Here is a 12848-nt window from a genome sequence, read left to right as displayed (position 1 = left end):
CTAGAGGCCTTCTGTTATTTCAGTAGTTACTGCTTCAAGTTGCCTGCACAGCAACTTATTTTCAAGATGTTGCAATTTAAAAAGAAAAGGCAGACAGCATTCCTGAGAAAATGAACATTTGTGTTTCTCATGATCTTTTCACTACAGAAAAAAAATTCCTATAATTGTATGTTGCTATGCTAAGTTAAAACTCTGAACAAATTGCATAAGGGAGTATACAGCAATTTCCCAAAGGCAAATCCCACTTTCAAAATGCATCAGTTGTGCTTTGCAGTGAATAAGCAGCCCAAAGTGCAGAAAGGCAAAAGAAAAACTTCTTCCAATGGGGGGAAAAGATCATTTTGAGTGTTGGCAGAGGATAAACTGCTTGCTTATGAGCAGTGCCCAGTGAAAATAATTGCAGAAAATTACTAGAAGACGGATTGTAAATTCACAATGTGGACAACTTTTGAAATTGGATATTAACAGCTCCCTCTAACCACTGGAACTAATACAACATATAGGACTGATAAATCAGAATATAAATAGAAACATTTAATACGCAATAACTTCAAAGTTACAGCATAAGGAGCCAAAATAATTTGAAGCTAGGCCTGACATCAGTACAGTGCCTTCATTCTATGTGAAAGACTTTCCTACTTAAAAGAATAAATTTAGCCCATTGAACAACCATTAGCTTATTGGTGTATAAACTCTGTCCTCTTCTGAATGAGTTAGCACAGACTGCTATGATATCTTGCTGGTGCTATCCAGATGGTTAATTTGAATAGAAACGTTTTGTGATGTCAGTCCATGGATGCCAATCACCCTCCAGTTCTTTACCTTAACAGCGATGCTTTGTGCTTATGCAAATGGTGCAATCTATTCAATTGAGGAGCACGAGAATACAATCCTATCTTCATCTACGACCCACATTCCTACCAACAAGTTTTACTGATAATTGTAAACCAGAAAACCTTCACAACTAGAATTTTGGTGGCATGGAAATGAAATGGGGGGGGGGGGGGGAGAAACCAAGAAAAGCTACAAAAATATGGAATTCCACTGGGGGAAAAATACGCAAGTAAAAACAAATATAATTAACACTGGTATGGCTTTTATAATATTGAAGTAGAGAAGATCAAAACCTTACTGCAGATATCACAGCTATACATTACTGTGTAAAAAAAGTGTAAATCTGACACAGAATGGAATTTAGCAATAAAGGAAGTAAGAGAAACAAGAAGTGCAAAAAAGTTTGTACTTGATACAAGCACAGAAAATGCTGTAAAAATTCAGCAGGTCTAACAGCAAAAACGAAAGAAACTTTCCATTTTGGATTTCTGATATTCACAGTGTTTTGCTTTTATTTGTATTAGATGCAAGATGGTTAAGCCAGTGAGACCCAGCGACTGGATGCAAGAGAAATCTGAGCTTTTCCTTTCCTTCAAGTTGACTTGTGGAATACTGAGTGGAGAACATGGCCATGAATTTAAGAAAAAAAACACAGGACAATCATTTTCTCCCCATTGAAGAGTTTCCTCAAGAAAGTCCCTATTTCAAGACAATAGGAACAACTGCTCCCACCGTCAACCTGGGAAACACACCTGTACCAAAGCAGCTAGGCATCAATTCTAAAGGATTTGAGACTTAGCAGCCATCATCCCACAGTTAATCTATGAAAACTAAATAGACCACTCGTACCAGCTCACACATTGCTCATATAAGTCTTACTGCAAGCCAAAGCAGGAAGACAATCCCAAAGACAGGTTTTTCCACAGAAAACAACAGAGATATGGATACATTTGCTTGCAGGTAATTTTACATTAGTACTAGAAACCGTACAGCAGTCATATTGATAGTCATAAGAGCTATTAAAAATGTATGCTTCCTTTATAAGCAGATCTTCAGTCCACAATAAAGGTGAACAGATTCCAGTGTTTCTGCCAAGAAAATGTATAAATTATTGAATGATGCATGCAGAATGCATTGCCAATTTTTTCTTAAAAATTGCCGAGATGGACTTTTGTTAATGTGCCAGAATCAAGACTCTAAGGGTTAAAGATGACCTTTCAGCTGACAAAGTTCAAATGAAAAGGCTTTTACATTCATCTCAAATGCAATCAAAACCAATTTTTCTAATCAATAACTGCTGTAACTAGCTTCACAAGTGTAACTGTAATTTAGTAAAGGTTATTTGCTTAGAACATTGTGATTTGAGTGAAGCACAAAGAAGGATGGCTCCTGTTGTTGGGGGATTGGGGCCTGGGGTTTGGTTTGAGGAGAGGAAAGGAATAATTTCCAAATTTGAACACTATCTATTTTTAGTCACTTGCACCACACCCATCTCAGGTATGCAAAGTTGTAAGAACAAGATGGCAGCAGAGGATAGTTTCTGAGCCACAACTCATCCTCTGGCTTGCTTTTTTATTTTTTGTAAATTTTTTTTAGTTTTTATCATTTCTACTCACCTTCTGGAGGGAGCTCGGTTGTGGAGAAAGCAGCAAAAACAACTGACTGGGGGCTTTGGCAGTCAGCCAGGAGGCAGCTGGTGTGCTGAACTCAGGCAGACAGCAGCATTGCGGCTTCAAGATCCGGAACCGTACCACAGTGCTACTCGAGCACAAGAGTGGGAGCAGGCAGCCGGGATGGCCGGCAGTTAGAATGGAGTAGGCAGCTTGGGGCAGAGATGGGATTAGGAACAGGCTTTCCATGGCGGTGGCTGTAGAGGAACAGGCTGCAAGGCAGAAAAAGCAGGCAGCCCTCAGTAGTGGGAGGGATAAGGGTGAGCCCTTGTGAGGAGCCCAGCATGGTTAGGTGCTTATGGACTGTGGGTGCTGAACTGTTAACTGTGTCTCTTTGTTTTTCCACTTTTTAGTAAGATGGACTATGATGTTTATCTTTTTAAACTTAGTTTTCCTCATTTTTCTGCTTTATACCCAGGATATTGTACAGGTCATTCTGCTATAACGCGCTTTTCATCATTGCAAATTCACTATAATGGGGTTGATGAATTGGGGACACTGTTTCAAAAGCATAAACTTTTAAAACATATGTTGGCTATAATGAAATTACACCACTAACACTAAACGCTGTTTCTAAAGCACAATTTTTCTATGACTACCAATTCTTCTATGAAGTGGTGGTTGTGCTCTTGTGCAACCCCAAGAAAACTGCACTTTAGAAACAGCGCGATTAGCGGTTACATATTGGCAATGTAATCGTGTTACAGCCAATGCACATTTTAAAAGTTCGCTCTTTAGAAACAGTGTCCTCAATTTGTCAACAGCGTTATAGCGAATTCGCATTGACAAAAACGTGCATTATAACAGAATGACCTGTACCTAAAGTGGTGCCGTAAGTGGCGACTCAAACTTTTCACTGTACTCACATGACTGCATGTGACAGTAAATTCAAATGTTGTCATTATTTAAAAACAAAACATTTTTTTTCCTTTTGAGTTAGTAAATCTGAACGGAGAGGCAAAAGGGAGAGAGATATTCGGCTTCAGTGCATTCACTAGAAGACCAACAACAAGACTGCATTCACACAAAGTGACAAAAGTAACCCCCATCCCACCTGAACATAACCCACCAGTACACTGTCTTAGCCAAAGCACAAATGTGTAAGCCATGAATAGGTCAGGAAGTAATGATTAACTCCAGAGGGAGGAAGACAGGAGTATAGAGACAAGCATATTTATGTTAATTATTGGAAATATATAGACCAACACATATTAAGAGAAATTAACATTTAGATGCATGCAGCATTCTTCCAAATTCTGGAAGGATCATATGGCTAAAACATCACTAAGGTTTTCTGATATAAAGAAGTGAATTTCACATTTTTTTCAGCATTTTCTATTTTTTGTTTAGATTACCAACACTTGCAAATCTTCCCATTCCTGATTGAGCAAAAGAAAATTCTGACATTTAAATTTTTGTTCAGATTGCTTAGTTTATAAACACTCGATGTTAATCTCTATTCTGAGTGACAAAATCTTGGTCTCCTTTTGAAAATTGTCCCAATTGCTGCCAGAACATTCTTTTAAAGTAACGTATACAATAGACTGGAAATTTGGATTGAAGCAGCAGCTTCAGCTTTCTGACTACCACTCTATCAATTCCCGAAAGTAAATTAAAAACAGAAATCTAGAAAACAAGACATCCCACAGCCTATTTGTGAATGAAACGCTATCAGAACAGACAAAAATTTCAATTTTTAAATGGATTGGAGAGTTTTAAAATCTGCAAAAGTTCTTCAGTTGCAGCACATCAGCCAAACATCCAAAGTATACAATGCAGTATATAATACAAATCATAGATAGCTGAATACTATCTACAGAATTCCTGATCTCACACAAGGAGACATCCAAAAGCAGGAAATGGTACAAATGGAGTCATGGAAGCCAATACCCCTCATGTCAGAAGTTATCTGGATAAAGATCTAGGTCTTGTTAGCATTGAAAGAAGAGCCAAGGTGTGACCTCACTGCAGTACATGAAATAGAAAACCATATGTAAAAAGGTAAATTGTGCATATTAATTCCAGATTATTCTCAAACAGGTGGTTCAAGATGACATGTTAAAATTGGCAAATTGCAGAATTTCGTTCTGATTTTATTCACAAGCTAATTTAGATGGGGCAAGCTTATAGTTCCAGAAACCATTTTACAAAAGAAATGAATTAGATTAGATTCCCTACAGTGTGGAAACAGGCCCTTCGGCCCAACAAGTCCACACCGACCCTCCAAAGAGTAACTCACCCAGAACAGTTTCCCTCTGACTAATGCAACTAACACTATGGGCAACTTAGTATGGCCAATTCAGCTGACCTGCACATCCTTGGACAGTGGGAGTAAACCAGAGCACCCAGAGGAAACCCACGCAGAAGAACATGCAAACTCCACACAGACAGTCGCCTAAGGCTGTAATCGATATTGCATTAGGGAGAATATGGACCCTTTCCAATTTTAAAATAGATATGAATGTGAAAGACCAGCTATTGTGCTGCACGAGTAATCATAAATTGTAATTATATACTATATCTATCTTTGGCATAATTCAACTAATTTAGTCAGGTGGTTTAACATGTTCACCCTATAAACATGTCGGGCCTGCATGTAAAATGCTAACTTATCAGTTGATGATTGATTACAGGCCAGAAACAGGCTCGTTTCTGGCAAATTTCTTTAAGCCCAAGCCTGAACACTATTTTAATTTTGACAGTTTTAATATTGTAAATTAAATATAATTAAATGTAACTGACACTCAAATTGTACAGTGTTTCTCAATTGCCAAATCAGTGTCATAGAGTCGTAGAGATGTACAGCATGGAAACAGACCCTTCGGTCCAAGCCGTCCAGATATCCCAACCCAATCTAGTCCCCAAAACCAAGTAAAACTGAAAATTTAGAAAGTGCTGTTTGTATTCATAATCCTCCCTCACTAGTTTACCTATGCCCCTATGGTCAAGTGTTAATTTTGAGTGACAAAGGAGCAAATCAGTACACTTAATGTCCTAGTCTTCAATTAGAAGACTGCTTGCCTTTAACTGTATCCAAAGTGGCAAAATTAAGTTAAACAGGTAAAACTCCACTCCAGGAAATAAAAATAACATTTAGCAAATAAACTTCTAATTATAAAATGATGCATGCGTCTCATTAAGGATCTAATTTATAGAATTAATGTATGAATAGGTGGGGAGTGAAGGTTCTTAAAAACAAATAATGTGTTCTACCCATACAACAGAATACAATGCAAAATGAGTTCTAGCTGAGAATATGAAAACATTGGATAGATAAGCTATCAATATTTAAAGTTACTAAAGCAAAAAGACCGAAAGTTAAGCTTTTAAGAATATGGAAGGATACAAGAATGGAAACTGCTGAGGCATTAAGAATAACTTTTCAGTCTTCTCTGGTCTCAAATGTTGTCTAAGGACCGCAGAATAACAAGTATTACACCTTTGCTCAAAAAAAAGGTTAAAAACTAAAAAGGTAAGCTAACATGAGTACTACTTAAAAAAAAATATACATTTTACCATCTTCCACTCATCAAGACAATTCGCAATACCAATTCAAAGAGATGTGGGTGTCACAGCTAGGCCAGTATTTACTGCCACAAGGGCAGTTAAAAGACAACTACCGTCATGGATCTGGAGTCATATAGAAGCCCAGAGCAAATAAGGCAGTAGATTTCGTTCCCTAAAAGATAGTAAGCCAATGGAAGACCAGCTCTTTTTGTGGAATTCAAATTTCACCACCCGTCATGGTGGAATTCAAACTAATGTCCCAAGAACATTAGCGTGGAGTTCTGGATTCCAGAATGTTCTGGAGTAACATTCACCAAAACCTTCCCAAATGAGAATGTTTTCAAAGTTGAACATCTTCATTAATTAGGACAGATTGCAGAAGTTGGGACTGTTTTCCTCAGAGAGGAAACAGCGAAGGAACAGGGCTCTGAAAGCTTGTGATTTTAAATAAACCTGTTGGTTCATAACCTGGTGTTGTGACCTCTCACCACCTCAGAGAGCTTGAGGCTAAAAAGGTCTGATAGCAGTTTTCAAAACCACGATAGGTTTACAGGTTAGACAAGGAGAAACAGTTCTTACTTTTAAGATTAAGTATGTGAAGGCAAAAATTTAAAAAATTTTGCTAAAGCAAATGCGATGAAGAAAACACTCTCGAAGTGAACGGTTAGGGTCTGGAAAGCATTGCTTAGAAGTGTGGTGGTGGCACATTCAATTGAGGGATTGGAGGGGACATTAAATAATCATCCAAATAGAAATAATGCACAATGTTACAGGGTAGAGTAGGGCATTAGTACAAAGTCAAAATGCTCAAAGCCAATACAGATGCAATGGGGCCCAATAGCTTTCTTCTTCACAAACTATTCTGAGACTCTATGATGCAATTCTGAAAGTTGGACTTCAATCCATTTGCTATTACTCAAATTAACTCGAGTGTCTAAAACACGTAACTGTTCCTAACTTTGCACATTTTGGGAAGTTCACTCAAGACACAAGACAAATTATTGGTACTAGCAATGGAACTCTTCTGGTTAAACAAACACATTGCCAGAGATTGCAAGTGCAAGAGGTTTTCTCTGTATCTATTCAAGATTATGACTATATTTCCAGTAACCCAAATTATTGAGTGAAAAACACTGGTGCAGAAGACAGAATTGGAAAAATGTTACATTTTCAACCAAAACATGAACCTTTCAGTGTTATCACCATCCCTATTTTCTAACGAAAATATTTTTTTCAGTCAGTCAATCAACAAGATTGGCTATCAAAACAGAAAAAAAAAGTATATAAAGTCCCAAAAGTTGTAGATAGTAGACTACGCCAATATTAGGCATCACAAGTAAACTCCATTACATATGAAATAGTTGTAGGATATCATACAGCACATACCTTTCCAATAAGTTGTGAATAGCCTTAAAAAGCAGTGTACGGCACTCATAGGACAGTCCTTGCTCCCATAATCCCTCTTCTTCCACTAAAAATGAAATGGTATTAAAAAGTTAAACTTATTAATAAAATATTTTTTCAAAATCTAATGATAACAACTTAGAAGAAAATAAACTGTTAATCACGGTCATTCCAGCTGCTGCTCCCCCATCACTCCACTTTACAAGTCAACTGAAATCAATGGCTTCTGAACAATGACCCGCAATCTTTCAATATAAATCCCATTTACACTTTTATTTATTACACTTACTATTTTGTCCTGTTAAATTTTTCGACAATTAAGTGTTGTTCTTAACACTGTTGGCTCATTAGCAAATTGAGCCTATGCCAGTAAACCAAGATCTCTCATTAGTAACTGAAACTAAGTAAAATTTAATATAAACGTGTAATTGAATTCCATAATCAAAGATGATATGAATGGCTCAGTGGATAGCACTGCTGTCTTAGAGCTAGAGATCCCACATTCAAGTCCCACTCTAGGACTTGACCAATATGAAACCCAGCCACTAGTGCAGGCAAGCCAGTATTCATGAGTACTAGATTCCAAGTGTGGAGCATAGTGGCAGGAGAGCACATGGCTACAGAACACCCAAATCCAAAAATTATGGTTGATAAATAAAGTGATCAACAAACATTGTAATCCCACGTAACTTGGGAAAAGCCAAAAGAGGAACCAAGAATTCTTTGTAGCTATGTGACCTCCGAGCTCAAGACTGACCATCCCGGACTTAAACAGTCCTTTTATTGATGTCGGTAAATGACAGGAATTATATACCAATATAACCATTTTAATTTTAAACATGACATCCATTCAATGACTAAATCACTGCAAGAAATCTAAGTGTTGCCTCATAAATCGCTATTCTTTCTTTACACGGCTCAAATGTAACAGTAAAATGATGTCACGGTATCCTAGCTATGTCTAACAGTTCATCATAGATTTACTTCTCAGTCTATCTTTCATTCCCAAGTTTCCATCATTCACCTATACCTATACCCAAGAATGCAGATAGTAGAATATTGGAATTGCAACAACCAACCTGTGTGTCAAATGCTTTTGTTACTATTTGGCCTGTCTCCAAAGACTGGCTCAAAGGACTGGTTTTCCTTTGGTAACTTTTCTAGGTTTTGCTATAAAAGCAAATTCATACATGTGATCACGAAGCTAAAGCAGACATCTTTTCACACTTGCCACTGAAGGGATATTCCACCAAACAAAACTTCTGTTTGAGATGCAAAAGTAACTCATTACAAGAATATAATGTATGAACAAAACTAGTTAGCATTCAGAAATAAAAAAAGGATTCCATGACAAAATTCAGAGGTTTAAAGAGATAACAAATCTGATGGACATAGGTAAGTCAATGGATGCTGTTTCTATGGACTTCCTGAAGGTTTCTTACAAAGTCCCATACAATGGCTTAATAGCAAAGGAGGAAGCTGAAAATGTGTTGCTGGAAAAGCGCAGCAGGTCAGGCAACATCCAAGGAGCAGGAGAATCGACGTGTCGGGCATGAGCCCCGAAGGAGGGCTCATGCCCGAAACGTCGATTCTCCTGCTCCTTGGATGCTGCCTGACCTGCTGCGCTTTTCCAGCAACACATTTTCAGCTCTGATCTCCAGCATCTGCAGTCCTCACTTTCTCCTAGCAAAGGAGGAAGCCCATGGAACGGAGAGCAATTACTAATATGGATAAGAAATTGACTAAGTGGTAGGAAACAGTGATGGAATAATGGGCAAGTACTCAAGACAATACCGGTGCCCCACAGGTAACTGCATTAGAGCCTCAATTATTCACAATATTTATTAACAACTTGGATAACAGCATAAAAAGTCAAGTATTACATTTGCTGATTACACAAAATTGGGTAGCAATGTAGACAGTGTTCACTACAGCATAAAATTACAACAGGTTATTGATAGATTAGGTTTATGGGCAAAGCTATGGCAGATGGATTTTAATATAAACAAATGAGAGACTAATCATTTTAGATGGAAAAAACATAGATCATTTTTTTAGAAGGCACAAAGTTAAACACAATAGATAACCAATGAGACTTTAGGGTTCAGGCACATAGTTCTTTAAAATGCCACAAATAGGTGCAGAAAATAGCTAAAGGAATGATGGCCTTCGTGTCTAAAGGGCTGGTGTATAGGGATGTAGACATTGTGCAGCAGTTATAGTAAACTCTGATTAGACCCCACTTAGAATACTGACAGCAGATCAGGGCACAACACCTTAGGTGTTTTGGCCCTGAAGGGAGTTTAATGCAGGTTTAAAAGGATGATAACTGGACTACAGGAGTTAAGTCTGAAGATAGAATGGACAAATTAGGCCTTTATTCTCTTGAATTTAGAAGGCTATGGGCTAATCTAACCAAGGTCTTCAGAATATTAACAGGTAAAGACTGGGTAGATAAAGAAACTATTTCTACTGATTGAAGATTCTCGAACCAGGAGGTATAGCTTCAGAATTATGGCCAGGCCATTCAAGAGATATTGGAAAGTACCCCTGCACACTAAGAGTAGTGAAAGTTTGGAACACTTGCTCAAATTGCAATCAATGTTAATTTAATTGTTAAAGTGAAATCCAAGTTGGACAATTTATTTTAAGCAATGGTATCAATGGTTATATGCACATGACAGGCATTTGCAGTTAGGCAACAGATCAGCCATGATCTTAACTAAATGGCACGGAAGGTTCAAAAATCTGAATGGCCTGTTTCTATGCCCCTAAAATTAACAAAATTAAGAATATCTATAAAAGTTTGATATTGTAGAACACCGATTAAAAGACAATTTAGCACAAACCACAAGGAAAGCACACCTCAGGCACAGGAAGCATCCACATCATAACTGGAAGGTCAAAAGCTTATTCCAAAACTTGCTGCTGCTGCAATCTGCTTGCACAGCTGAAGAATGTTTTCAGGCTGATGAATTATTTGAGCTAAACAGTGTTATTTCTCAAACATAGATCAAATTATTTCCAAAAAGGAATTCTTAGTATTCTAATAATTCAGGAATAAGGAGAATAAATGACATTAAATACCTGTTATAAATCAACATTCATTTATCCAACACACAAACTTTAGTTAAGTATAAGTTTTACAAATTAGTCTTATTTTTAAATGAACTATTTTCCTACTTTCCAATTTCCACAACTTGCTAGGTCAGTTGAACAAAGCAGCAAGAAAGGTATGAATTGAAGAACGTGAAGAACACCTATAATGAAAATACATCTATTACATTGAAAAATACAAACCAAAGGCTATGTATCAGATTAGGCTTTCACATAAGTCATGCTGTTTGTACATGACTCCAGATAATCAAATGTATAACTATGTGAAAAATCACAAAATGCAAAAAGTCACTGCACAAATAAAAGTTTGGCTGCAGATCATATCAAGAGAGAGCGCGCGCGAGAGAGAGAGAGCGCGCGAGACCAGAGTTAACATTTGAGATGTCCATTCAAAAGTCTGATATTATCAAAGAAGCAGCTGTTCTTGAATCTACGATTTAAGATGAATAACAAGGGTATTTTCCGGTGGTTTGGAGGGGGAGGGGGAAAAGAGGTGTTCATGTTCAAAATTAGGGGGCGTATTTTTAAGCTGGACATTATGTCCTTTTTAAAATTGGGTCCAGCTTTAAAATTTGTCCCCTAACTTTGAACTCCATGATGGACAATTTTTTTTTTTACAAAACAAAACAGTGGTTTGTGTGTCGAATGAATTGCCAGAGGAAATGGTGGATCCAGGTACATTACAATATTTAAAAGACATTTGGACAAGTACATGAACAGGAAAGGTTTGGAGGTATATAGGCCAAAGACAGGCAAGTGGGATGAGTTTGGTTTGGGAACATGGCTGGTGTGGACTAGTTGGACTGAAGTATCTGTTTCCGTGCTGGATGACTATGATTACGGTAATTAAAATCTATTATTCAGTTCAATTTAATGCTATTCTTCATGACCAATGAATACATTTATGTGCAAACAGACAGAATATACAAAACATAGAACATTTAAATCTGCATGCAATTCTTAACCAGTCAATGAATTTTTTTCTTACAACCATCATTACCAATGTGAAGCAAACTGATGCTGGAAGCCTAGTGATGGGAGATAAGGAAATAGCAGGAGAACTTAACAAGTACTTTGCATCAGTTTTCACAGTGGAAGACATGAGTAATATCCCAACAATTAAAGGGAGTCAGGGGGCTGAGTTGAGTATGGTTGCCATTACAAAAGAGATAGTGCTAGAAAAGCTAAAAAGTCTTAAAATTGATAAAATCTCCTGGCCCCGATAGGATACATCCTAGAGTTGTGAGAGAGGTGGCTGAGGAAATAGCGGAGGCATTGGTTAAGATCTTTCAAGAGTCACTGGAGTCAGGGAAAGTCCCGGATGATTGGAAGATCGCTGTTGTAACCCCCTTGTTCAAGAAAGGATCAAGACAAAAGATGGAAAATTATAGGCCAATTAGCCTAACCTCGGTTGTTGGTAAAATTCTAGAATCCATCATTAAGGATGAGGTTTCTAAATTCTTGGAAGAGCAGGGTCAGATTAGAATAAGTCAACATTGATTTAGTAAGGGGAGGTCGTGCCTGACAAACCTGTTGATATTCTTTGAAGAGGTGACAAGTAGGTGAGACCAGGGAAACTCAGTGGATGTGGTCTATCTAGACTTCCAAAAGGCCTTTGATAAGGTGCCACACGGGAGGCTGCTGAGCAAGGTGAGGGCCCATGGTGTTCGAGGTAAGCTACTGGGATGGATTGAGGATTGGCTGTCTGACAGAAGGCAGAGAGTTGGGATAAAAGGTTCTTTTTCAGAATGGCAGCCAGTGACGAGCGGTGTCCCGTAGGGTTCAGTGTTGGGGCCACAGCTGTTAGCATTATATATTAATGATCTGGATGAAGGGACTGGGGGAATTCTAGCGAAGTTTGCAGATGATACGAAGATAGATGGACAGGCAGGTAGGACTGAGGAAGTGGGGAGGCTACAGAAGGATCTAGACAGTTTGGGAGAGTGGTCCAGGAAATGGCTGATGGAATTCAACGTGAACAAATGCAAGGTCTTGCACTTTGGCAAAAAGAATAAAAGCACAGACTACTTTCTAAACGGTGAGAAAATTCGTAAAGCCAAAGTACAAAGGGATCTGGGAGTGCTAGTTGAGGATTCTCTAGAGGTCAACATGCAGGTTGAGTCCGTGATTAAGAAAGCGAATGCAATGTTGTCACTTATCTCAAGAGGGCTGGAATATAAAAGCACCGTTGTGCTACTGAGACTTTATAAAGCTCTGGTTAGGCCCCATTTGGAGTACTGTGTCCAGTTTTGGTCCCCACACCTCAGGAAGGACATACTGGCACTGGAACGTGTCCAATGGAGATTCACACGGATG

General features: G+C 38.1%; 1 protein-coding gene across 2 annotated transcripts in view; it reads right to left on the bottom strand.

Annotated features, from left to right (window-relative positions):
* The window catches only part of med13a (mediator complex subunit 13a), a 220407-nt gene that overhangs the window by 148116 nt on the left and 59443 nt on the right, over positions 1-12848 (bottom strand). For both annotated transcript variants that reach the window (XM_072590029.1, XM_072590030.1), the window contains exon 3: positions 7398-7482. In XM_072590029.1, coding sequence (XP_072446130.1) covers positions 7398-7482 — 85 coding nt within the window. The remainder of the gene's footprint in view (positions 1-7397; positions 7483-12848) is intronic.

This window comes from Chiloscyllium punctatum, chromosome 19 (genome assembly GCF_047496795.1).
Source record: "Chiloscyllium punctatum isolate Juve2018m chromosome 19, sChiPun1.3, whole genome shotgun sequence".
In the NCBI taxonomy this organism is placed as follows: domain Eukaryota; kingdom Metazoa; phylum Chordata; class Chondrichthyes; order Orectolobiformes; family Hemiscylliidae; genus Chiloscyllium; species Chiloscyllium punctatum.
This window is presented reverse-complemented; position numbering and strand designations above follow the sequence as displayed.